The 27,395-nt window shown below is 39.2% G+C and overlaps 1 protein-coding gene across 11 annotated transcripts in view; it reads right to left on the bottom strand.

Annotated features, from left to right (window-relative positions):
• The window catches only part of Dgkb (diacylglycerol kinase beta), a 696,100-nt gene that overhangs the window by 482,368 nt on the left and 186,337 nt on the right, over positions 1 to 27,395 (bottom strand). For all 11 annotated transcript variants that reach the window (XM_060367267.1, XM_060367311.1, XM_060367280.1 and 8 more), the window contains 5 exons: positions 24,143 to 24,283; positions 18,157 to 18,206; positions 14,081 to 14,155; positions 11,198 to 11,317; positions 1,689 to 1,806 (listed from right to left, as the gene is read on the bottom strand). In XM_060367267.1, coding sequence (XP_060223250.1) covers positions 1,689 to 1,806; positions 11,198 to 11,317; positions 14,081 to 14,155; positions 18,157 to 18,206; positions 24,143 to 24,283 — 504 coding nt within the window. The remainder of the gene's footprint in view (positions 1 to 1,688; positions 1,807 to 11,197; positions 11,318 to 14,080; positions 14,156 to 18,156; positions 18,207 to 24,142; positions 24,284 to 27,395) is intronic.

Below are 27,395 nucleotides of genomic sequence, written 5' to 3'. Positions count from 1 at the left end.
AGTTCTGGCAATAACCAGGAGGAACACATATCGTTTCTACTACTTTATAGTAGCACTCATATTATGAATCTCCCACTAATGACCATTTTGTAAATGCTAGAAGTCTGTCTTTTCTATTCTTCCACTTCCTTTCCTTGAAAGTTATCTTGTTTTAGTCCATTAAATCTGCCCTATAATTTTCACTCCCTTAAAAAGTTACAGAAGTCCTGACATGTTTTTTGTTTGTTTGTTTGTTTGTTTGTTTCCAATGGAAAATTTTCTAGTATATCTGGATGTTGCAAGTAGCCATCAGAAATATTCCCCAATGCGATATTTAATAAATGATACATAACTTTAAAAAGGTTCTAGTGATTTATAAATAATCTGGGTACAGTGATGCATGGCTGTAATCCTAGCACTTAGGGAAGCAGAGGCAGGCAGATCTCTGTGAGTTCAAGGCCAGACTGGTCTACAAAACAAGGCCAGGACAGCCAAGGCTACACTGTCTCAAAAAACCACACCCCCCAAAAAAGAAAGAAAGTAAGAAAAAACCCCAAATTATATACATCTATGACATAAAGGATGGTTCCTAACGTCAAACAAAGTATCTAGAGATATATTAAAAAATTCAAAAGCATATTACATAGCATAAAGGGATGTGGCTGAATTGTTGGATCAATGGAGAACTTAATCCCTACATCAGAGAACATCAACTTTATTTTCAGGTAATGATGCTATAGATTAAATCAATACTTGGTGATTTTATAAATTAAGTAACACACACTCTTAGCAAATCTCTAACTGGTAGTATAGATTTATTAGAATAAAATAAATTTCCCAAGACAAGGAAACTGAAATTATTAAAATGACACAGCTTATAATGCTTATATTCCAATAGTTTTTCCTTTATGTAAAAATAGTGTGCCAGCGGGTAATGCACTTTCCACACAGAGATTATAGTTCACATCCAAAAACATATCTAAAAATTGACCATCCGTGATCCTAGAACAGGAGTTAGAGACAGAGATTCCCGAGAGCAGCATGGCGAGGCGGACTAGTCAAGACGTGGGTCATGCAGAGAATCTGAATCAAATGTAAGATGGGAGCAACCGCGGAAGTCCCTTGATAGCGACCTTGGACCTCCCCAGCAACACAATGCATGCACAATCGCACACGTGGCATCACACACACACAGTTTAAAGTGGAGGATGTGCAGCTTTAATTTTTTCCTTAATTTGGGTGAAAATCTATTTTTATTCAGCAGATCTAAGCCTTTCTTTCTTTCTTTCTTTCTTTCTTTCTTTCTTTCTTTCTTTCTTTCTTTCTTTCTTTCAGACTTGAAGGAATTGTCTTACCCTGAAAAGCTAATTACAAAGTTGTTAACTTATGAGGGAATTATAAAATACAAATGGGACATAAGTAAGAGAAACCAGTGAAAGAGATCTAAATACTCCAAAGAGACATGAGAAACACAAATACATTTTAAAAAAATAAATAAACTAGAGTAGAAAGAAATGTCTGAGGAATTAGAAAGTATGATTAATTCCCCTTGAAAGGAAATCTGCCAGCGACGTGAACACTGAGAAGCCACAAGGAAACACACATCCTAAACGTCCCGGCCTGGGGTTGTGTCGCACATACAGGGTGACTGCACGAGCCGAGGTTTCCCTCAAGCAGGGTGCTGACGTCAGGCAGAGCCATGAACTCACAGGAGCAGCAGAGGCCCTGCTTCCCCACGCCAATCAGCATGTTCAGGCAGAGGTTGCAGTAGGCGGGCTTGTTGAAGTGCTTGAGTCTCCACACGTGCTGTCCATCATCCTTCACGTTCTGCACGGGACGGGAGAGAAACAGATTTCGCTTAATGACGTAAGCAGTGGAGTCTGTAAGTGCCGGTAAAACTCAGGCTGGACCGCCGTGTCTGAAGACAAGCTGTGTTTTCCGTCAGGCACGGCGATCCTAGGACTTCACCAGCACCTGATCGCTAGCAGTAGAGTCTGCATTAAATAATAATTTTAGTGCAGATGACAGGGCATTGTTGAGATGCCTTGTAAAAACAGGGATTTGGTCCATCTAATAAAAACTGCATTATCATGTTTATAATAATTACTATAGTCAGGTGACACAGTAAAATCTTGGGTTTATATTCATAATTCGGTGAAAAAAGAGAAGTGTTGTATTGCTTACTATGCTAAGTAAATCCCCACGATATTTTAACCTAGACCCCCTACACATAATGTAGCAGCTCTGCAGCAGGGGCTGTCTCTGACTCTGTTGCCTGCCACTGGATCCCTTTCTCCGGGCTGAGCTGCCCTGTCTGGCCTCAGTGGGAGATGATGCACTTAGTTCTGCTGTGACTTGAGGTGCCAGGGTGGGCCTCATCTTCTGCTCAGAATAAGGGAAGGGACGGGAAAGGGTGGGTGGGTGGGTGGGTGGATGGGACTGAGAGGGAAGAGGAGAGGGGTGGCAATCAGGCTGTAAAGCGATTAAATGAATAAATTAATGAAAATAAGAAAGGTTAAATAAATGTTTAAATCAACATGAATTTATAGGCTATTACCCTGTTTAAATTCTTATTAAAGGGTCAAAAGCAGTACAAAATTTATCATGCATCATTCTTTCCATCAACAGTTTGTATAATATTACATCTCCTTCATATGTCATTCACCAATTTGTGTGAAAATGAATTTCAAAATTATTAATGGCTATTCTATCAACCCTGACATAATTAATATTTTTCCAGTTAGCAAGAATACATACTTCTTACCATGTGTTGGCCACATAATACCTGAGTATGTATTATGTGTCTGGGAAGTACAGAGAGATTACACAAACTCAGATCATCTTATTTTTATTAATAATAAAATATTAATAATAATGCTTCTAACCACTCTCTCTTATCACAACGAGAGCCAGGACACTGATTTATAATATCCATGAATCCATAGTAACTAATTCTCACATTAGAACTAGAAATGTCAAATTTGCATCCTAAGATGAAACATTAATGAAAATACTTCCTGGGAGGTACTTGTCAGTGGCGCCCTGAATTTTTGCAAGTCTTGAAAGCAGAAACACTGCCTTATTTTTGTCCCGAGCAGCCATTTCAGACACAACTGATTATTAAGGAGCTTGCACAACAGAGGTGCAACTATCCAGAGGAGAGGACAGACATGGCTGGGAAGCATGCTAATGAAACCACGCTGCACAGATCTCTGTCCACACAGAGACTTGCTTTCCCAAGCCAAAGGACCAGGCTCCGATGCTGAGTGCTGCATTTACTTGGCTCACATTCTTTCATGTCCCTAGACTAAAGGAGAAAGGCAAACCAGCTAAGCTGTGAAAGGCCTGTTGCCTGCTCTGCTATAAGTAATATACCAATTGTCTCCGGCCCAGGGAGTCTCTGGTACTCAGGGAGCTGTAAGGAGCTGACCCCTTACCTTCAAAATTAGGTTAATCTCAGAATTTTCTCAATTTCTTAGCAATATTTAAATCTGTCTTTTGGACAATGGACTAGAAAGATCTCAGCAAAAGCAGCTATGAGAGAATGAAGATAATTATCATGGAGACCACATAAGGAGACAGAGTTTTAAGTATTTCCCTCTGCAATTTAGAAAATAAACTCCGTAGTTATTTCTGAGTCAAGTACTGGTTTGGCTGTATCATAATAATTTTAGTAGAACTACAGTTTAAATGAGGTAATACATGTTTAACTTTGCTATGTTTTATAATCTATATTTTTATTTCCATAATGTTAAAAAAGTTAAACACTTTGGTATAAAAGTATTAATATGAGACTGTTGATTTTTTATAATCGTTGATCATAACAGTGCATTATTTTAAGAGATTTTCAAGTGAAAGAAAGGGAAACGTTCTAATTTTCATATGTATTGCTGTTTTTATACTCCTTGTCATTTCATTTTAAGTGATTGTCCATTCCATGTGAATAAGCCTCATCCTGTTTGAGAGCACATATGGACGAAGTTAGCTGGCATTTTCCTTATCAAAAAATAAACAACCCTAGACGTGGGTGTTCTGTCAATCAGAACACTTAGCATGTTAGAGGCGGCAAGGGATGTACAAATCCATTACTCGGGCATAAAATGCTTTACCAAAAAAAAAAAAAAATTAAATAGCTTTATAGCTTTTCACCTAGTGCACTGCCGACATATGCCACAGATGAAATATGTATGTGGCTTCCTTCAAAGAAGAAATGGAAACCAAGAGCCAACTGCTTCTCACTAGTGCAAATTGCACCCTGGCTCTCTGGATTTTCGTGTCTCATCTTGCCCTATTTAGATTGTAAACTTAGTAGAAGAGAGAGAATCAGTGTCATTCTATCAGCAGTGCATGTTCTATTAATGTTTTTATAGCAAATAAATATGTATTATCAAGAAAGGAATTTGTGTTTTTATTTATTTATTTGAGGGAATGAACAGAGAATTGGAAAGGCTCCAGTCCTGGCCTACTGTGAACATGTGAAGTCGCTCTCTCACTTTTCCTTCTGCTTTTCTGTCTAATAAAATGAAGGCGTCCACTTTCCTTCCTTGGGCCATAGTGAGGTTTCATTATACAATACCCGTGAAGCTAATTTAGCTCATGAACACTGTTATATAAACAGCAGATATTATTACCATCATAGGGCTGAATTCTATAACATCCAAGAATTTTACCCTAAAGAATTGAGAAGAATGTTTCTACGTCCACTGGGATATTTTTCATAAAATACTGCTTTTCCCCCTTCTCTATACCACAGCTGGCACTGTTCTGTGCCTGTGACAAGGGATACTGTTTGCTGATGCCTGGGCAAGTGCATGATAAGAAAGAGCTAGCAGTGCACTTCCTCAACTTGCTAAAATCCAGACAGAAGCTCAAAAACAAAACAACACAACACAACAAAACAATGAACCTTTTGGTTTGTTGTTATTTTGTTGTGTGTTTGCTTATCCTAAGATTTTTCAAAGTACTGTGTTTCTTCCTCGGCATTTCTCAGAACATAGACAATGTTCTCAATTTATAGCCCTTGTGACCTGCAACTCTCTCGTGTAAAGCAAGCTGGCCTCAAACTCACTGACTGTCTCACTGTGCCCCCTGGTTGCTGAGATTAAAGCCTGTACCACCATGCCTAGCTAAAGCTAAATACTTTCTTAAAATGAGTTAAACTTTCTTATTTCTATTTCCTCCTTCTTTCATAAAATTCCAAACTCCAACTAAGGACCATGCATGGAGAGGACCTAAACCCCCTGCTCAGATGTTGCCCATAGACTCAGTATCCAAATGGGGTCCCTGTAAGAGAAACAGGGACTGTTTCTGACATCAACTCAGTGGGTGGCTCTTTGATCACCTCCCGAAGTGAACAGCCTTACCAGGCCACAGAGGAAGACAGTACAGCCAGTCCTGATGAGACCTGATAGGCAAGGGTCAGATGGAAGGGGAGGAGGACCTCCCCTATCAGTGGACTAGGGGAGGGGCATGGGTGGAGAAGAGGAAGGGAGGGAGAGTGGGATTGGGAGAGAACAAAGGAGGGGGGCTACAGCTGGGATACAAAGTGAATAAACTGTAATAAATAATTTTTAAAAGAAGCTTCGTATTTTAACCAAGTCAACTGTTTAGTTAGATAGTACCATTTTAGGATTAGATAATGGAGATTTTTAATGTTAATGAGTATTCAAGACTAAAGATTTCAGAATTGAAATGTCATCTCTCACATTTGAAGGGAGGAATGATTAAATTTTAAAGGGTCAGCAATGGACAGACATGTTCAGTACTGTTTCTTTGCATTTTTCTAGAGAGATGAACTTCCTATCACAAAATAACCTTGTTGGCCAATGAACCCTAGGGCCAGTATCAATGCACGAATGTTCTCTGCTCTTGTGCTGCTTTTCCTGTCAGTCCTGATATCTAGCTGCGGTTGTCCCATTGTTCTAGATTCCTGTCTTGGTTTCTCAAGACCAATTAAAAATTAATTGAAGATCTTTTTGTTTTAAGACAAAAAATCAGAGTGACAGCAGGCCCAGTTACTTACACTTACGTCAGGCACTCAGGAGCCTGAGGTAAGAATGTCTTTTGGAATCTGGAGCATGCCTGGACCGGGGAGTGATACCTTACAACTAAAAACTAAAACAAGGGAACAAACAAACAAACGATGATGGAGTAGATTGGAAATCTAACAAACCATGGCACTGAGTCCAATCTAATTGGTAATCTGCTTTTTAAAAATGAAGTTTTTTTGCACCACAGCTTTGTTGAATCATGAATTCAAAGGCTATGATACTTTGTATCTTATCACATCATGGATGAGCTGTTTAATGAAGATCTGTAGCCATGACACCTAAAATATTTCATATCCATTATAGTCAGGTTTTATTCTCTAAGAAAGCAGTGGCTATAAACAAATAGTTACCTGTTTATTCACTGATACTTTTAAAAGATTAGCCAAGGTCCTATGTTCCTGTCATAGACCTGAGAGTTTCTGGCAAGTGTGGCAACCTTGTGCCCATGGGTGACTCAAGAAGTTTGTTGGTGTTAAATTAGCAGCTGGGCCTTGGGGGGCATAAAGCCATGAACAGTGCTTGTGGAAATGTAAGGAAAGTGGGCAGGGAGAACACAGCTTGCTGGGAATTAGGAGCCCCAGCCACTCATTGCTGGTTCTATGAGCTGTCAGAGACTGGGTTAACATCAGGTAGCCTCCTCAGGCCAGGGCTCAGTGTGTCTCCATCCTTGTGGAAGCTCATTTACCAAGCTCAACTTCTAAGACCTGTACAGGGAACTAGGGCTTCTGTTGGGATTTCACAAGAGCGATGTTTTGAAATGTCATGTGAAGCTGGTCCTCTCCTTCTGTATGTACTGCAGTGAACTTTGTTTTAATTTTTCCAAGTTAATCCAAACTGTTTTGTTTCAGAAAACTCATACAAGAAAGATAGCACATTAATGTACATAGTTCTATGTTTGTGTGTTCTTTTTTTTTTTAAATTCACTTTACATCCTGTTGTAGCCTCATTCCTCCTGTTCTTCAAGTCTCACCCTTCCTCCCTCCCCTCTGCCTACCCTTTTCCTCAGGGAAGAGAGCTCCCTTTCCCATCCAGCCCACCTCATCAAGTTGCATCAGAAATAAGCATGTCCTCTTCCCCTGTGGGTGGCCTGGCAAGGTAGAGCCGCCAGGGGAAAGTGATCAAAAAACTGGCAAGTGAGTCATATCTATGTCCAGTGTAGTCCCCAGGTCCCTTACTAGAGGAACCATATGAAGCCTAAGCTGCTTATCTGCTACATCTGTGTAGGGGCATAGGTCCGGTTCATGCATGGTCCTTGGTTGATGCTTAGTCTCAGCAATTCTCCCTGGGCCCTGGTAAATTGGCTCTGTTGGTCTTCTTGTGGAACTCCTGTCACCTACAGATCTGTTTCTCTTCCCTCTGACTTTCCACAAGACTCCCTATGCATCACCCAACGTTTGGTTCTGACTCTCAGAATCTGTTTTAAGGTGCTGCTGGGTAGAGCCTTTCAGAGGACAACTCTGTCAGGCTGCTGTCTGCAGGCTTAGTGGAGTATCCTTCATAGTGTCTGGGATTGGAACTCTCCAGTAGGATGGGTCTTTGGTTGGGCCCCGTGTCGATGTTGGACATTCCCACAGGCTCTGCTCTATCTTTATCCATGCACATCTTGTAAAATGGGTAAATTTTTCCAAATCCATATTTAAATAGCTCTCTTTGTATTAAACAATGTAGCCCTGCCATCTAGTGGCTATAATTGGGAACACAGTCCCAATTGCAAAGGAAACACCCCAAATTGATCTCTCCTGTTAAATTCCAAATATTCTTTTTGCACCCAAAACACAAAAGCATTTAAAATGAAGTTATATCATAAACTACATATAACTAACTTCTACAATATTAAAATCAAAAATTTGTTATCTAGTTAAACTCACTCTCGCACTAAAATGACAGTGTATTTAAAATAACCCAATTTGAATTCTTACAGCTCTGTAGCTAAACAATGCCATGGCTTTCTGATTTTATAAACTATTTCTATGCAAATTACATTTAAAGAATTGCCAAACAATTAACTCCAAGTAAAAATAGCTTTCAAAATATTGCCTTAAAATACATAGAGCAAAACCTCCCCTTCAGTGGTTTTCTTCCCTCGCTTCAGGGTGGGAAGGTCCTTGCTTCTGCTCATTTTGCTTTTTGTGGAGCCAGGGAGGAAACTCATGGTCTAAGGCACTCACTCCAGACCACCAAATTCCCCTCACACATCCCACAACTTCCTTCCTTCTCTTACATGATGACTTCCAATTAGAATATACAAAGTTTATTTTTGAAATTGGGAAGTAAATTCAAGGTAAGGCAGTACTTGGGGAAGGCTCTGACCTAAACCACACGGCAGCTGCACTTTATTGAGGGAGACCTTAAAACTTTGGTGATTCTCAGGGCCGTTTTGATTTGCATCTCCCTGATGACTACGGACACTGAGCATCTCTTTAGGTGTTTCTCTGCCATCCTATATTCCTCTACAGAGAATTCTCTGTTTAGCAACTTACCCCAATTTTTAATTGGATTGCTTGATTTATTGCTTTTTAATTTTTTTAGTTCTTTTTATATTCTGGATATCGGACCTCTGTCCGGTATAGGGTTGGTGAAGATCCTTTCCCAGTCTGTAGGCTGTCGTTTTTGTTCTGACGACAGTGTCTTTTGCTTTACAGAAGCTTTTCAGTTTCATGAGGTCCCATTTATTGATTGCTGCTCTTAGAGCCCATGCTGTTGGTATTCTATTCAGGAAGTTGTCTCCTGAGCGAATGAGTTCTAGGCTCTTCCCTACTTATTCTTCTAACCTATTTGGGTGTCTGGTTTTATGTTGAGGTCTTTGATCTACTTGGACTTTAGTTTTATGCAGGCTTATAAATATGGATCTATTTTCATCTTTCTGCTTGTAGACATCCAGTTGGACCAGCACCATTTTTTGAAGATGCTGTCTTTTTTCCATGGAAATGTTTTGGCTTCCTGTTGAAAATCAAGTATTCATAGGTGTTTGGGTTTATTTCTGGGTCTTCTATTTAGTTCCATTGATCCTCCTTTCTGTTTCTATGCCAATACCATTCAGTTTTTATTACTATTGTTCTGTAGTATAGCTTGAGATCAGGGATGGAGATACCTCCAGATGATCTGTTGTTGTACAGGATTGTTTTGGAGATTCTGGGTTTTTTGTTTCTCCATATGAAGCAGAGAATCTTTTTTTCAAGGTCTGTAAAGAATTCTGTTGGTATTTTGATGGGAATTGCATTGAATCTGTTGATGGCTTTTGGCAGGATGGCCATTTTCACAATGTTAATCCTACCAATCCATGAGCATGGAAGATCTTTCCATTTTCTGATATCTTCTTCAATTTCTTTCCTCAGAGACTTGAAGTTTCTTTCAAACAGGTCTTTTACCTGCTTGGTTAAAGTCAGCCCAAGGTACTTTATGCTATTGGTGGCTATTGTGAAGGGTGTCATTTCCATGATTTCTTTTTCGGCCCTTTTGTCTTAGGTATACTGGAGGGCTTCTGGGTTTTTTTTTAAATTGATTTTGTATCCGGCCACTTTGCTGGAGTTGTTTATCAGCTGAAGGAGTTCTCTGGTTGAATTTTTGGGGTCACTCATGTGCACTATCATATCATCTGCGAATAGTGAAACTTTGACCTCTTCCTTTCCAATTTGAATCCCCTTGACCTCCTTTAGTTGTCTTGTTGCTTTAGCTAGGACTTCAAGTACTATGTTGAATAGATATGGAAAGAGTGGGCAGCCTTGCCTTGTCTCTGATTTCAGTGGTATTGATTTAAGTTTCTCTCCATTGAGTTTGATGTTGGCTATAGGCTTGCTGTATATTGCCTTTACTATGTTAAGGTATGTGCCTTGTATCCCTGATCTCTCCAAGACTTTAAACATGAATGGGTGTTGGATTTTGTCAAATGCTTTTTCGGCATCTAAGGAGATGATCATGTGGTTTTTCTCCTTCAGTTTGTTTATATGATGGATTACATTGATGGATTTCTGTATAGTGAACTATCCTTGCTCCAACCAAGGACCATGTTTGGATATAACATTTACCCCTGCTCGGATGTAGCCTGTGGTAGCTCAATATCCAAGTGGGTTTCCCTAGTAAGGGGAACAGGAACTATTTCTGACATGAACTCAAGGACTGGCTCCTTTACCTCTCCTCACCCCCAAGTGGGGAACAGCCTTGTTAGGCCACAGAGGAGGATATTGCAGCCAGTACTGATGATACCTGATAAGCTAGGGTCAGTCAATGGAAGAAGAGGAGGACCTCCCCTAGCAGTTGACTTGGAAAGGGACAGTGAGGAGATGAATGAAGGAGGGTGGGATTGGGAAGGAATGAGGGAAAGGGCTATAGCTGGGATACAAAGTAAATAACCTGTGATGAATATCAAAATAAATAAAAAATTAAAAAAATAAATAAATAATCTTTTTTAAAAAAAGTTGGTGATTTTATTGTTGTCCTTCTGTTTCCTCCTTGTTAGCCTGTTGATATTATGCTTTTCTTATGAGGCTTCTAGAATACTATGATATATGGCAAGTTATCATTAAAAGATTAGAGATTATGGATAGCATACAAAGTTTATAAATACTTCAATAATTTTCAAGTTGAATGAATGTGAGAGTTCCCTGTGGGTTTTTCTTTTTCTTTTTTTTAATCTTTCTGTGACTTTTGTCTATTTTGACAATGCAGAAGACAAGGCCCGGGGCCCTGTACTTACCCTACAAAACATGAGTCTATGAAGCTCATCCCTGAGACACCAAAATGAATGAATATGTACAAAAGCAGAATTTTGAACAATACCATTTATATTTAATACTTCTTATTACATCATTTTAAGGATAATCCCCATATTTTCTCAATTTTTACCTCTGCTCATGCCTGGAGTCCCATAGGTCTTTTGAAGAACAAGATGAGAGAGGGAAAAAATTGGGAAATCAAGATGAAATCTGAACTAACACTAATTTCCTAAATCCTATTTCTATATCCCTAAATCCCATATGTCTTGCACACATGTGTACAACATATTTCATGTAAATCCGTGTTTCACACAGTTACACCATGGAATTACCAGAAGCTGAGAAACTTACTTCACACTCAATGCTAGAAAAACAACCTGGTCAACTGATCATCGAATGTCACCCAAGAGTGTCCCACTAACCTAGCTGCACTCCCTCCTCATTGCCAAGGCTTACATTTTCCAAGCCCAGCAGGACGAGAAGCGGGATGGTCGTCATTCCCCCTTGAATCCACTCCTCCAGAGACACAGTCCCATCCCTGTCATAGTCTATCTCCTCCATCATTTCATGGAGGATCTGCAAACAGGAGACAGAAACAAGAACATTCAGAGAACTGATGGTTAAAATCCTCTTAATTCAACAAACCAACTGGCTTCTCCAACTGGCTATACCATGTTGTGACAAGAAATGGAGTGAAAGCAGAGAGAAATGTCTGTGACTAAGCATATTAATCCTGTTACTCTACAACCTGGCTTTTTATGCTCATCAATTTTTAGAAACAGCTGCCCAACTCTTTTTTCAAGGAACAGCAGCATGTTGAAAATTAAAGGGCACTTTTAATTTAAGGGTAAAAGTAGTCTCCAATTACTTCCTCAAGATCACTTTTTAAGCTCATATATATGCCAGAAAGTGTCTGGACAAATTAAAATCATGGCAGAGAGCTCAAATAATTCTTTGCTAAGTAGTATTGGGTGAAAGAATTAAGTTGCTTGTAATTGCTTATAACAATTTAACAGAGCCCAGACTTAATGACTTGATCATGTTTGATTAGACTTCTTTAAAGACGGTTTGCAAGTAATGTTCAACAATGTGTGATTGTGATAATGGGGATACTTATTTCAAAGGGTTGTGAGGATGTAGTGAGATAATGTATTTTAAGTTAAAGACCTCTGGCATATACAGGAAGATCCATGTGAAGCTTGGGTGAACATTAATATAAATTATATACAAGCTCCAATTATATCAGCCTTGGTTACTGGGAAGGTCTCATCTAGGAAAATCAGAAAGGTAAATATGGTAGAAACCTGAAAGAAGAAAAAACATTGTCTTTATACTATGTGGGCATTTTAATCAGTCTGGAAAAATACGTTCAAACAGAATGAAAAGAAAGATGTGAAAAGTTTAAATGTGGTTCTTGAAATGGAAGTGTAAGCAGTGTTTTCCTGGCTTTCTGCTTGGTGTCTTTGTCAGATTGTTCTCCTTCATACTAACACAAGTATCTCCTGAATGGAAGAGACTTTGGGGATCAGGGCACACCAGCATCATTGCTTCATTATCCATTATTGTCTGAATAAAAGGCAAAAGATTTAGAACTTGATAAAATGACATACGATCTGATTAAAATGTTATGCCTCTCAGAGGTATGTCAATGAATTGGTAGAAATGGACCCATAAGAATCTTAGCTTCCTGAGGTGCCACACACCTGAGATGCCAGCACTCAGGAGCTGGAGGAAGGAAGACTGAGCTTGAGGCCAGACTAAATAGTAAGATCCTGTCAAAGGGGAAAATAGGGCATGATGAAACCTGAGCCCAAACTCTCTGCTTGTTTTCTGGCTTTGTAATGCAGGGTCTCTCTAGCTTAGACTAGCTAGCTGAAGGACTCACCTTCTTTAGCACCAGGGTGATGGGGCTGCGAGGATGCAGCACCATACTCAGCCTCATACTTTTAACTTGTATGCTTAGTAAATCCAATGTCAGAGCCTGAATTCACTTAACAAAGAATTCCTTCCAAGGACATGCTGCTCTTCCTATCTATTTCTACCAAGCTCAAGTGTTCAGTTTTCTCTATTTGTGCAGACTGAAAGGAGTGTATAAATGTTAAAAGGAGAAGAGCTGTTGCAGCTGAGGGCAAGATAAGGTGCAAGCTAGGACAGCAAACACAATGTTCACAGCAACGATGTTTTCTTAGCTCTCACTCTGGACTGTCCAGATGGGAGGCCGGCATATCAGGATCACCCAGGACAAATGATACCATGGTTGTTATGTGTAATCTCTGGGAGATATTTGTCATAGGCAACTGTCCAAATACCAACTGCTGCTTCCTTTGAACACCCATATCTCACTTTGGTGTGACACTGGGCACCAGAACTGTTTTCTGAGCAGTTGGTGCTATCTCCTTCTGATATGAAAAAATGATAGAGAACAGGCTTCCTGCACTCATTCCTGAGAAAGCGGGCAGACTTCCCTGACAGGGGAACAATCATCATAAACAGAAATTTGAATAGAGTGGAAAAATACTGCTTTAGTTTTTGTTTTGTTTTGTTTTTGTTTTTGTTTTTGTTTTTTCTAATCAAAGAAGTAACAACTTCTAGCAAATCTCATGATTTCAGTAGAATCTTAAAACAACTTCTTCAATACATTAAACACAGTTACCAGTTCCTTGAATTTCATAGACAAAACTGGGAATGAGGAGTCACTTGCTGTGAGCACAGCAGGTAAATTTCCACAACAAAGTAAGTGAAACTGAAACACAGTTGAATTGGAACTGGAAGAAGTCTCAGTCAGGCTAAGAACATAGCTGCCATTTTGCAGAGGACTCAGTGGTTTAACAGGAGGTAAATGCACCCTGAGTTCTTGCCTCACACTCCTGTTTTTACTGTGGTAGTGAGTACTTTACAAATAAGCTTTTTGAATGGGTAAATTTCAATTTACCCATTTAAGGAAAAAATAAAATAGTGCACCCAGGAGTTAGAGGCACAGGAGCAGCACAGTGTGCCTTGGATACAGACATGCCAGCGTCTTTGACAGCCTGGGATGCCTTAGCAGTGCCCATCAGCAGCATCTGCTTGCTCCTGTGTATGTATCCTCACTGCTCAGAATTCAGTAACCAAGACGAAGAAAACCAAGGTGGCCGCCTCCAACTTCCAAACACCACATGGGCCCTACCTTCCCATCCACACTCAACTTGACTTCTGCTTAGACATAATAATTGAATCACAAATGTTAAAAACAAATTGCCATTTTAGACTTAGGCCCCAGCCCCCAAAAACACTGAAAGGGAAAGAGGCCATACATAAATTAGTCAAATTAGTCCACCGTTCATTCTCGCACAAGCCTACCGGATTGAGTTCAGTGACGTCCCATTCCAGGTACTCCGCGACATGCATCATTTGCCCGATGATGTTCTCTAACTCCTGCGACAGGAGGCAGGAGAGTGGAGGATGTGAGGGAGCAAGGGAGACAGAAAGGGAAGAGCTCGTCAACCTTGGTTTTAGAGCTTTGCAATTCAGTTCGTACAAGGGATTACCTGTTTATACGGCCAAATTTCTGAAACCATATACGTCCATGGAAACCATTTAAATATCTTTTAACCACACAGAAAGGAGCATCTATAAAGTGAATTTTATGAACTGTTACAGATTTCTATAACTGATGCCCAGAAAAGGGGAGCCGAACTAAAAGGCGATGGTGCCCTTTTTTTTACCAGCAGAGGGCACAAGAGTGCCACGCAGGGCTTTCGCCTACCCATGCTTTCTTGAAAGTAGGAGCAATGTGTGTTTTCACACGGTGTGAGGTTTAAGTAGCTGAAAGTCCCAAGGGATGGAAGGAAGCGTGAGCACACGCCAGAAAGGCGTACTTTAATTTTCCTGTACTGGGATCATACATTGGCTGTGTAGTCTGCTTCCCAGGGTACTTTACCAGAATGCTGTTTTGAGGTCAAGGTTTGGAGGCTAAATACTTGTGGACTTTATTTGCTGAAAGGGTCAAGTTATAGTTCAAATTTCATAGTCTCCTAACCTCAACTGCTAGGGAACAGATATGACTTGGCTAAATGAATCTGTACATTTTTTTTTTTAATGTATACAGCTAAATCTTGGTTTTCCTCATCTATCTCCAGAAAAACAATTAAATGTTTCTTCATAAGATTTTGCTTATTTATAATATTTAAAAAGTGATATTTGTTTTAATTTAAAGTATAAAGTTACATAAAGGTAAGGCTTGAAAATATATAAAATCAAAGATGTTTCTGTTGGGATCCCTGTCACAGGTGGTCACATGTGACATCCCTGTCACAGTTCATCGGATAAAGACAGAAGTGTAGCAAGAAGAGGTTAACTTGTGGGACCCAAGAGATCCCCTGAGAATGAAATGAGAGCTAAATTCTTACTGGTAAAAGAAATGCAACTAACAAATGCCATATGAGAAATGTTGTCCCAGCGACTACAGTATAAGTAAACTTACTAAAAACTGATTGACATCAGTACTGCTGATAATTCAGTAGTGATTGCTAACCTCTCTTCCATTCTGTCTTTGCTCAGCACTTTGAAGAAGTTAAAGCTGCCGAATACATAACAGAAACCATGCTTCCTGGACTGTGTCATAGGCACATGAATCAGATGAATCATTTAGCCTGTCTTAGATGGTCTCACAGGTGAGCTGGACTTCCTAACCTGACCAAATTCATGATTATTAGAAAAGTCTACTAAGATAATATGTGTTGTCATATAAAATACATTCATCATGTCACAAGAATGTTGCAAATAATCAATAAACATTAATAATCAATATGAGACACAGTCAGCATTAAAGTCAATGATGATCTTTCTGTTTTGCTTCCAAAAGGTGAACTGTTACATCTTTAAAATGTTGATGCAAATTATTTTAGAAGGCAAAATTTGAAACAGATATTAAATGAACTAATTGAGGTTAGTAGGTGGTGTTAAGAAAAAAAAAATCCCTAGGGCTTAATCTTGACATTTAATTTAAAGGAAAAATAAAAATAGAAATTAAGAATGAATCATGAACAAATCCATTTATTCTCAAAGCAGTGTTTGATACCGGGCATTCAATTATAAGTGGTAGAAATAATTAACTACATATGTTCCCTTAAAATGGCCAGAATCCAGAAAAAAAAAAGAAAAGAAAAATTTGACTGCATTTTCAAGTCAGCTGCCAACCAGTGGCTAAAAGCCTAGTTAAGAAATCATTTTAATTTAATTAAAAAGAAACATTACACAAAACAAATCTTCATTAGATACACTACAATATAATTTGCATTAGTGTAGACACAAATGATACAATAAACATTTTAAAACATCTACAAGAAATCCAAATGCCTTTCTATGGAGCTGGACCAGGAAAAAAAAAAAGAGTAAACTAACCCTGTTTCAGTATTCCTGCACGGTGATTAGTATACAAGAATAACAAAAAAGCAAGCAAGCAAACAAACAAACAAAAAGCAAAACACCAAGGTTTAAATTTAAGCATTCCGAGAATCCTGGCATCAGCTCCTGGTTGTTCCCTAAAGGAATGATTCCAGAGCTTTTCTTCTCTCTGGAGAAGCTAGCATGCAATGGCTATCCTACTCAGTGGTATAGAAAGACATGTCTGACTCCACAAACGTCCTTGGAAAAGTCTATGTGGCAAGTTGGCTTAGCAGGTTGAGGACTTCTGTCTCCAAGATTGACCACCTGAACTTAAACCTGTGAGGCACATGGCGGAAGGAAGAGCTACCTCCCTCGAGTTGTCCTTGGAACTCCACACATTCACAGTTGCATCAGTGCATCGCTGTATGTGAACATATATGCAAATATGTTCAACAAAAGACTGGAAGAGTTGGGTGGGGGTGGATAGAAGGACCCGGAGAGGACAAGAATGCCACAACAAGACCAACAGAGTCAACCAATCTAGACCCATGGGGCCTCACAAAGATGTAGAGCATGCATAGACTGGACCTAGGCCCCAGACACATATGTAACTGAAGGACAGCTTGATCTTCACATGGGTCTCTTAGTGATTTGAGCGGGTGCTGTCTCTGACATGAACTCTATTGCCTGCTCTTCTGTCACTTCCCTCTTACAGGGATGCCTTGTCTAGTCTCAGTGGATGATGATGGGCTCAGTCCTGATTTGACTTGATGTGGTCATCAACTTGTCATCAAGTTGTGGGGTTGGTTGGTTGGTTGGTTGTTGTGAGGAGGGGCTCCCCTTTTCTGAGGAGAACAGGACGGGGAGAAAGGGAAGTGTGGGACCAGTAGGAGAAGTGGGAGGGGGATCGGGATGTAAAGTGAATAATAAATTAAAAATAAATTTAAAGAAACTTAGGTTTACTTGAGCCACAGCAAGCCCTATCAGATGAACAGAAAAGCCCTCTGCTGAACTGCTTCTGCCCTTCCCTCACTGTTAAACAAGCCAGATGTGGTGGAGCACGCCTTACTCCCAGCTCTCTGGGAGGCAGATTTAGGCAGATCATTGTGTGTTTTAGTCCAGCCTGGTCTACAGAGTGAGTCCAGGACAGCCAAGGCTACACAGAGAAACCCTGTCCCAGGAAAACAAACAAACAAAAAACCTAAAAACTGGGTTCAATCCTTAGCATCACCACAACAACAATAGTGGATTGTTTGTATTTGGAATTCAATGTATTTACTCAGAAATGCCGAAGCCTACTCTCACATCAATCCTTATATTACTGTTTGTAGTTTTTCTGCAGACACAAATGTATTATCTGCAAATGTAGAACAGTTAATTGAGTAGAACACGCAGCCCTGTCCTGTGCACACTGGGTGTCTCATTTCTACTTCTCTGAAGGCTGCCATTGATCCCTACATACTTAACTGAGATAAACATTTAATTATGTCTTTCAGATTATCATACAGATGCACAATTTCCTTTCATTATTTTCGCTGCCTTAAGCTATAGAATGGAAAGCTTCATACAAACTTAGATGAGATGTCAAAAGAGATTTCTCACATCAAGCTGGAAGTACATTACTTTCCTTTACTGTAAAGCATTCTTTATGAGTAAGAATACTTTAAGTGGGGGGGGGGAATATAAAATAAATCAGTTTCATAATTTCTTTAGATGCTTTATGCTTACTCGCTATTTTTTTTAGAATCTTACTGATAGTTGTTTTGCTTTTCTAGGCTGTTGTTTCAGCTCTGGCCTGTGTTTTCTTCCTAAGTCTGGAGTCCTCCTTGTAACTAAGGACAGTGCAGAAATAAAGTCTTTTATTTTTTTGTGGTTTGGGGGGTTGTTGTTTTTTTTTTATTAGCAAAGCCATCTGATAGAAGACTCACAATTCTCAGTTCTATGAGGTCTGCCTTCTGTGATGGTAACTATAAGTTTACCCATGGCTTCTTTCAAAATAAATTATTTTGCATTTTTTTTTCAGAGAATATTTGAAGAAAAAAAATTACCGAGCTGTCCAGGAAACCATTCCCATCGGTGTCATAAAGGCGAAACATAACTAGAATAAAGCAGATGGGGGGGGGAGATTATAGATGAGAAAGGTCAAGTTGGTTTAAGGCAGATTTCTTAAAAATCTAGTTTCTGTTGAAGACAAATCCTTCAATTCCACTGCTCAAAGCCTTTATTTGTGAGACTTTTTTAAGACACCAAACTGAAAATTAATTAATTGATTAGTAAAAGTACTGTATCTCAGAATTTAAGTTTATGAAATTCTGTTTGTACTCAGAGAAAATTAATAACATTATTTGCTTAAATTTGGTTTTTTGATTCTTAGTTGTGAATTCAAATATCAAAGAAAAGTTGAATTATTAAGCACCTGAATATTAAAGGATAGAGTAGAGTTAGAAAAACAACCAATATAGAATTTCACAAGCTTAGACTCCATGGGACTATTTTCTTATCCCTAATAAGAGAAGAATCCCTAATATGGGAGAATAATCTCCCTGCCATTGGGCTCCTGTCTGGCATGGCTGGCAAGCGAGATGGGACACACAGGTATGTACCGGAAGCTACCGCCCGTTACATAAACACAAGATGCTATTATGATCTATCCCAAACAGTGTGAGAGAGGAAACAGGAGTTTATCATAAGAGATTCTTTCTGGAGGGTGACCTCAGCTCCTAAACATACACTGTAGCATGACCATTTTGGTTTCTTGGGCTGGATCTGAAGCAGGCTTCACTGGGCATCTCCTCTTTAAAATAACCAAGTAAGGAGATTCTGAACACAGACTCTCTTAATAAGCTAGGAAAAGGAGATAGGGAGTCCAAGGTGTGAAATCTCCCTTGTATAATTCACAGACCACAGGGAGGCCATGGAAGATGCTGCAGGTGTCCTTTTGAGGTAAACACGGGAGATTGACACAGCTGTGAAAACAGAAGGGTGGAAGTGGGGGTTCGTGTTGACTTTGCATAATTTCCTGGAGGGTCTTAAGTTTGAGTTCTGCATGTTAGCAGAGACATCGGTAGCTAGGAGAGGGTGCATTACTGTAATTATTCTTACACTTAAGGCTTATAGAATTCTACCAACTAAAACCTGTTTACAATCACAAGATACAAAATTATCTGTCTATAGTGTATCACTATAAGTTTTGAAATGTTATTAAATTAACTATGACTTTGTATTCTTTTGCAATAGGAAAACAACCATTAAAGATATAAACCTGGAAGAAATGTGTATTTATTAAATTAAGGTTAGCTAAGATTTCAAGATATTTAACCACGTGATTGTTCTCTCTCACATATTCAATAAATGAGAATAAAATCATAAAAATAAAAGAAAAAAGCTTCTCACAATGTAGGCATTGAGCATCTCAAGATTTTCCAGTAGAGCTGAAAATACTAAAACTATTTCCATAAGTGGAATGAATTACAGACTACGCAGAAAAACAGTTCAGCACCAAGAACAGGGTGAGGCAAGAGAGAAATCCAACTCTATCTCAGAAGTAGGGTGACAAGTAGGGACACATTAGCTCTGTTTATCTCTACAGAGAAAATGTCTGAAAAAACCACCTCAAATGGCTCAAACATGGAGCAGTTTTGTGATGATTGGCAGTTGACCCCAAGAAGACCCAGTAAAGAAAGAAATGTTCCAACCTAGAAATAAGAGCAGCTGTATAGAAAGTTCCTTCTGGCGCAAATAGAATGTATGTGAAGTTACAAGAATCAGAAAAACTAGAGAAAAGGGTAAGCACAAGATGCAAAGTAAATTACAAATACGAAATAAAAGAGGGGTTTAAAAAAACAAACATGAGAGATCAAATGAAGAAAATAAATTCGAACTGGAATTTAAAAGTCTGCCTTCAAAGTACAACAGTCAAAGAATACAGCAAGTACCCTAAAGGAAATGGAAAAAGATATCAATTAACATGCAAAAGATCACAACTGCTCAGCCAAATTTATAGTTGAGAATGTAAAAGTTAACTATTTGCAGAAAGTGAGAAAAGCAAGCAAATAAGGGTGAGATAGGCATTAGCGCCATGGAAAATAAGTTATTCAACCTACTAGGTCTTTGAAGACTGTCTCTTTTAAGATCAGCTTCTAAATAATATAGGTAAAAGCACATTTTGAAACCTTAAATATTAGTATGATTATTTTTCCTTAATATTTAAAAGGAGAGACAGGTTTCAAGGTAAAGTAGGTCATTAAAAATCCACATTTTAATTTTGAAACCAATATAGATTTATAGATGCTTTGGTTCCAAAAGAAAATACGCCTGATATTCAGATTATTCTGTCAATGTGATATGAGTCAAAGGCAGGGACCCGCTACAAAGCTATGAGCTAGCTTAGCCCACTTTTTTCTATTTTTATAGCTACGTCATTTTGCTTTGTGTAGAGACAGTTATGTGCCCACACTTGAATTTAGCTAAAAGGTTAGAGTCGAGGCATATTATATAAGATGAAAATTTTCTATTTTTCTAAAACTTTTTTTCTTAAAATTTTTGAAAAAGTATGTCTATACTCTTGGCTGAATATCTCACAATGCAAACTATATAGTGTCTTCACTTTCCATATTATGCTACTGATATGAAACCAGAATTAATGTACAGAGCAAAGTATTTATTTTGATGATATTTCATTTGGGAACTCCTCAATACACAAATTTCAGTTACCTGCCTAAATACTAAAGTAGGCCCTGTTAGGAGATAACAGGAGTATTCATAATGCAAGATGGGCCTCAAGTGGGCTAGGTCAGAAACACTGGCAAAGAGGAACAGTGACTGTGGGGGACAGACGGCAACATCGGTGGGATGCACCAGTGTGTCTTGTGATGGAACAGCTGACCCATGCTGCCAGCTAAATGATAGCAACCAGGGGAGGGAAAAGGAGTCCCCTTGGAACCTTAACGAACATGTGCTTCCTGATCCCTTTCCAAGTGAGCAGGACAAGTGCACAGAGAAATGAAGACAGGGTTAAGGAAAGACAGGTGAAGAGATGGTTTATGTTCCACTATCTCCGTTTGTTTCTTTTTAATGGGGTAGAGTCTAAGCTAAGTCTTCCACAATTACCTGGCAGAAGGACTGAAATGGGCTTAGGACAAGGTAGGAAGTGGTGAAATAGAAGCATCATTTTGGTAGAAGACACATTCCATTCGTGAACGTTGGAAAAGTTCTTAAATGGAGCAGTCTATCTAAGGACCAGCAGGAAGGAATCACAGGTGCCCAGGAAAGCAGTCCTGTCGGGTAAACTGATGGTGGTGATGTGTCACCTAGAGAAGAAACCGCATAACCTGTCCCTCATCTAAGTGGGGCTCCCAGGCAAAAAGCAGCAGTGTCTTAAGCACATTCGTTTTTATCAGCTGATTTTAGGTCCCATAGCCAAGGGCACCCAGAAACCTATGTGCACAGCTCTGCCAAGTGATTCTGGTGGGTGACTGTGTGGGAATGTCTGATCTAAACCAAGGTGTGTATATCCTGTTTCGGTATCTACCTCAAAGGAAGATTCAACTTCAATCCTCTCCCTCACAAGTAACTATTAGGTTCCTTATCACATCTGCTTCTGTCTTCTAGTTACCACTTCTTTTTAGTTCTGGTCTATGCTATGATACAACCCTTTTGGAAGTAACTATGTTGTTTATTAGACACTATTAATGTACATCTCACTGACAATAATTCTAGAAACTGAAAATGTAAAAGAATGTAAGGAATTTGTACATGTACAAATGAAGACAGGTTAAAAACCACAGATTCGTAATAAAGTGGATGAAAGATGGATTTGATTCACTGATGTGGGAAAATATCAGACATTTAAAAGGAAAAACTAAAACACAAAGTTCCTGATTATTTTGATGAATAGTGACAGTGATGGCCACCAAATCATAGGGTCAGAAAAAGGAGATCATACTTTGAAAAATCTGAAAAGAAGTGTAACATCAGGGCACAGAGCTTGATCACTAGAACAGTCTGAAGGTGTGATTGCAAAGTGAGGAAAATATCAGGGCATCTGCTGTAGGCTCTGGAGAGAGCAAGAGAGCGGGAAAACTCAGAGAACAAAGAACACACTGAAGGGACGTGAACAGCAGGTCAGCTTTATTACATTCATCCATGGGCTTCAGAGTGAGTGGCTATTCTGCCTGGGGTTGCGTACAAAGGCTGTGTGGGGTTAAGAAATGAACTACAAAGCAAGAAGCATGGTTCTTATGGATCCTCTCCCAAAACGATGTCTCCCGGTTGCCTTACAAATAATCAAGTGCAGCACCAAAGTCTATTTTACAGGAGATGAACGGTACCTTCGTTAATTCTCAGATTGAAAAAAAAAGAACAACAAATTTCTACTCATCATCCCAAGCACAGCAATGACAGCACCTGAGCAAACTTTCTCTTCGGCCAGCACTTCAATAGAAATTCAATGTTTACTTTGGAATGAGAGAGATTTCTTCACGTTCTTAGGGATACAAAATAAATCTTGAGATGCAAATATTCAATGTTTATAAATAATAAATACATATTTAAAGAATAATATTCATATGGTTTATTCATAACCTAAGCTGGTGTGACTCCTATGCAATCACAGTAAATTCTTTACTAGTGAGAAATATTATCAAAAAGTTACAATTTGACTAAACTGCTTGGTAATTGCAATTCTAATACATTGCAGTGTTTTAAATTATATTAAGAAATATTAGAGTTTGGTTTTGTTATCTTCATTATCATTTTGGGAATAAAATTTTAATTCATTTTAATCTCTAACATAATATGGTTCATCTACTCTGAGTATACAGTAACTGCGTTTGTTATAATGAGCTTTACAATTTCAGACTCATCATTTGAAATCTTTGAGCAGAGTGCAGGGAACCTTATGAAAGAAGAGGGAGATAGAAAGACCTTGAGGGGACAGGACCTCCAAAAGGAGAGCAACAGAACCCAAAATTCTGGACCCAGGGGTCCCTCTAGAGACCAATACTCCAACCAAAGTCTATGCATGGAAAGGAACTAGACCCCTGCTCAGATGTAGCCCATAGGCAGCTCAGTCTGTACTAAGGGGGGTAGGAGCTGTCTCTGACATGAACTCTGTGGTTATCTCTGGGAGGAGGTGGGGGTGGGGTGGGGGTGGCAGGTTGAAGCCTTGCCAGGCCACAGAGGAAGACAAGACAGCTAGTCCTAATGAAACCTGATAAGCTAGAGTCAGATAGAAGGGGAGGAGGATTTCCTCTATCAGTGGACTTGGAGAGGGGTATAGAGGTAGAAGATAGAGGAAGAGTGGGAATGGGAGGAGACAGCAGGGGGATATAGCCGGCATACAAAGTAAATACATTGTAATAAGTAATAAATAATTAAAAAGAAAAGAAAAAGTATGTTCTTTCATTGTAGTTTGTACATTTTACCACCAGGGAGAGCTCAATCACTGCAGTTTATTAAAGAGAGTTAACTAGGCACTAAAATTTTTTTTACCTGTAATAGTGTAAAAGAAACAGAACTATTGTTTAGTTATTTATATATGAGGCATTTGAGAATTTTTTTCTCAGTCAAAGAGAGTGGTAATATGATGGTGAAGGTAGGTTGCCATGGAGAAGAGTGTAAGGTGTGTGTGTGTTTGTGTGTATACAGGAAGGGGGATTTCTCACTCCCTGTCTTGAAGATCTGGGCTGTCCTCCTCAAAGAAGAGGAACAAATGCTCTGCCAAACAATTTAGATTTTCCAGTTGCTTCTTGTTAACTCAAAAGGACCTGAGGATGAAATAACATTCAGGAACCATATTATATCATCATAACAAACTTCAACATCTCTTAACAAAATGCAGTGTTTCAGAATTCCAAGAAGGATGCGATTTCAGTTCAACTTAATGCTAGGTTTCTGATTGTTTCACTCCAAGAAAAGTGCTCTTTCATTTTCTCTCAATTGTTGAGCCAGCTCATTTTAGTGACCAAACAATGTAGGCAAGCGCAATCCCACCAATACACAGTCCCTCCTCTAAGCCCCAGCTCGATGACATACACTCAAGCTTATCCTCAGGCCTTCCTCTTTCAAGGAGAGACAGGTAGCAGACAATGTCCTTGAGGTGGATCACTTCCGGGGAGCACGTATTTGCTGGAGAAGAACGTGGAGGGGTGATGGCACCCTTATTCATCCTCAGACCTGGAAAATATATTTATATGTTTAAAATATTCACTGTGCTCTCAAATATGAAATGACTAAAAGGAATAGTTCTAGCTATTGTGAACATAATATAATATAATATAATATAATATAATATAATATAATAATATAATATAATATAATGCACTAGAACACCAATATATTAGTTTTCCATGAATGCTGTGAGTGGTGCAAAGAGGGAGATTTTCAGGATCCAGTGGCAGGGGTTGAGCAGTCCACCATTGTAGGATGTTAGAATCAGCTTATCCTTTGCCCAGGAGGTGTGAGATGATGAAGAGTTAGCACAGAAAAGAGTTAGTCAGTGACAAATAAGAATCAACTTGGTAGATACCAGAATTGCCCTTTTGTAAAATACTGGGAAAGCAATGTGAGTCTGTCCCATTATGATTCATATATTTGAGAATAAATAATCATTTATAAAATATTATTTATGTCATTGTCTGCCAGCACCATAAATAAGAAAGCCACCTGCCATCGGACTATCCCTGAGTATGAATAAGTGCCAACATAAAGAGAAATCAGGATCAGCAAGATGGACGCTTTGGGGAAAGGTGGGACATATCACTGCAGCTTGATTTCAGTATGATCTTCACTGGTACCTTATGGGCCAGCCAGTTGTAAACATCGAGGCTTTCTCAAAACAGCAAACAAACAAAAAACCTACATGTTACATTTAAAATATAAAAAAAAAACCTTTTTGTTTCATTTCACTTATCTGGTATGTATATGTACACATATGTGTGTGTATACACACACGTGCATGTTATGGCACCTTAGCACCATTTTCCATCATGTGGAATTCAGGCCAGGAATTCAGATCACAAGTCTCAGCAACAACTAGTACCTTTGGTTGCTGGGCCAGCCCATGGGCCCTTGTTTCCAAAGCCCTGATGACTTGTCCTTCTATCTAAGACAACTGTTGAGAAAGTAAGTATTTGTTCACAACTGCTGATTATTCTGTAACAGGAGCCTCTTCACACAGAAGATTCATTCACACAGAAACCTGTGAAGTCAAAGTGTGAGCACCTTAAAAGGCCTGAGGTAAACCTGATAACCAAGGTGTGCATTTGACAAGAAGTACTTGACCAGGGTGACTGGTGGGCTGGGTGTCCCATGGGTTCCCAATCTGCCAACAGCTCTGGGGAAGAGCAAGTTACACAAGGACAGTTTGAGCAGCTGCCTTTCCTTGGCACGGATCTCTCTGACAGATCTGTTTGCAGCTCTGACTCTTCCTGTACTTCCTGCTATCTCATCTGGCCATCTCAGAACCATCCAATATCAACGATGACACTCTATCAAAATGTCTTCAGTTTCCATCTTTGCTGATGTTGCCCCTAATAACAAGTCTCCTTTAAAGTGCTTCTAATATCAGGCCGGAATCACAAAAGGGGCGTTCACACACCATCTCACTTAATTCTCACATTAACCTTTGTGAGGTTTACTGTATTGTCTCACTTGACAGAGAAGAAATAGGCTCTTAAGTACAGCTGTTCCAGAGTTTTCACTGCCAGCCATGCACGTCTATCTTCCTCACTCAATCCTGCAGTCTTTTCCTTTAAGGACACTAATGAACACAGAACAAGACATACACAAGCACAATTCATGGCTTTCATAACAGCATAAATATTTTCTTTAAACTATTTTGACTCTATTCCTTCTCTTTTCATTCTCAGAATTTCATCAGAGAATCTTTCAACTGACTCTATTACATGTGTAAACAGCCAACCTCGTCTGTGGAACACTTTTCATCTCCTGCCTTTGCTCTGACTACTAGAGTACTTTGTGACAGAGCCACTCTGCTCTCATTCGCAGTTATCTGTGAGACACACATTTATTTTATTTTTATTTATTTTATGTTTTAAATTTTAATTTAATTTTATTTTTAATTACACTTTATTTCTTTTGTATCCCCCCTCTAGTTCCCTCCCTCCTCCCCTCCCAACCCCTCCTTTCTTCCCCCTTCTCCACCCATGCCCCTCCCCAAGTCCACTGGTAGGGGAGGGTTTCTTTTTCTTCCTTCTGATCCTAATTTGTTAGGTCTCATCAGGAGTAGTTACACTGTCTTCCTCTGTGGCCTGGTAAGATTGCTCCCCTCTCAGGGGGAGGTGATCAAAGAGCAGGCCAATCAGTTCATAAGACATACATTTTAAAATTATTTTTTATTCATAATACAAGTATCACTACATAGCCAATACAAATTAACAGTTCTTTTTACTTGAAGGAAAGAAAAAATTCAAAGATAATGCTGAGTTTTAAAAGGACTTCATCCTTCCCAAATAATTACAGTGGTCAGCTGGAGCCTAGCCAGCTGCAGGAATCAGGACTTCTGACTTATGAGAGAAGATACTTGGTGTTGACCCTTGAAGTGGTCGTAATTCCAGATTTGGAGTGCAGACAGTAAATTACCGTGATAAACTATGTCATGAGTCACCCAGCTGGGGAGCTAACCCTTTCCCCAAATGCCTGGCTCAGGGTCCTTGAAATGATGTAATCAGCTCAACCTAACTTTTTAACACAAAATCATCTGAACTGAACAAGAGAAAAAAGGGAACATTGTCTCATTTATTTGGAACAAAGTTAAACTGTACATTTTTCTCTAAGAATTAAGGTGTCTGACTATCCACTTTCATAACACTGTTTTAAAGGTCAAAAACGGAAGCTAATTAAAAAAAGGGGGGGAACTCTGCGGGTCCTTTCTGCCTCTCCATTGTGCAATGTGTACTGTGAGAAGTCTCTATATGTACAAGTTTCAGCATTTCTGGTCACAGCACTTTTTAAAAACATAAACATCAGCTTTACTACAAATATAAATTTTATGTCCCATGTAATTCTCCTATTCAAAATATGCAGGAAAATGGCTTTTAGCCTGTTCACAGCGTTGGGCACCCATTGTCACCATCAACGTTAGATTTTTATCATTGTCTAAAATATCCTCACACACTGGCGGCTGCCCTGCCCCTGTCTTCTCCGTACCAGGCAACCTCTCATCTCCTTTCTGGCTCTACAGACTTTTAGCATCACTTTTTGAAGAAAATATTATTATTGCATTTGTGTGAAGATGCATACATATTTCTGTCTTTATGCTGATAAA

Source organism: Meriones unguiculatus, chromosome 1 (assembly GCF_030254825.1).
Source record: "Meriones unguiculatus strain TT.TT164.6M chromosome 1, Bangor_MerUng_6.1, whole genome shotgun sequence".
NCBI lineage: Eukaryota > Metazoa > Chordata > Mammalia > Rodentia > Muridae > Meriones > Meriones unguiculatus.
This window is presented reverse-complemented; position numbering and strand designations above follow the sequence as displayed.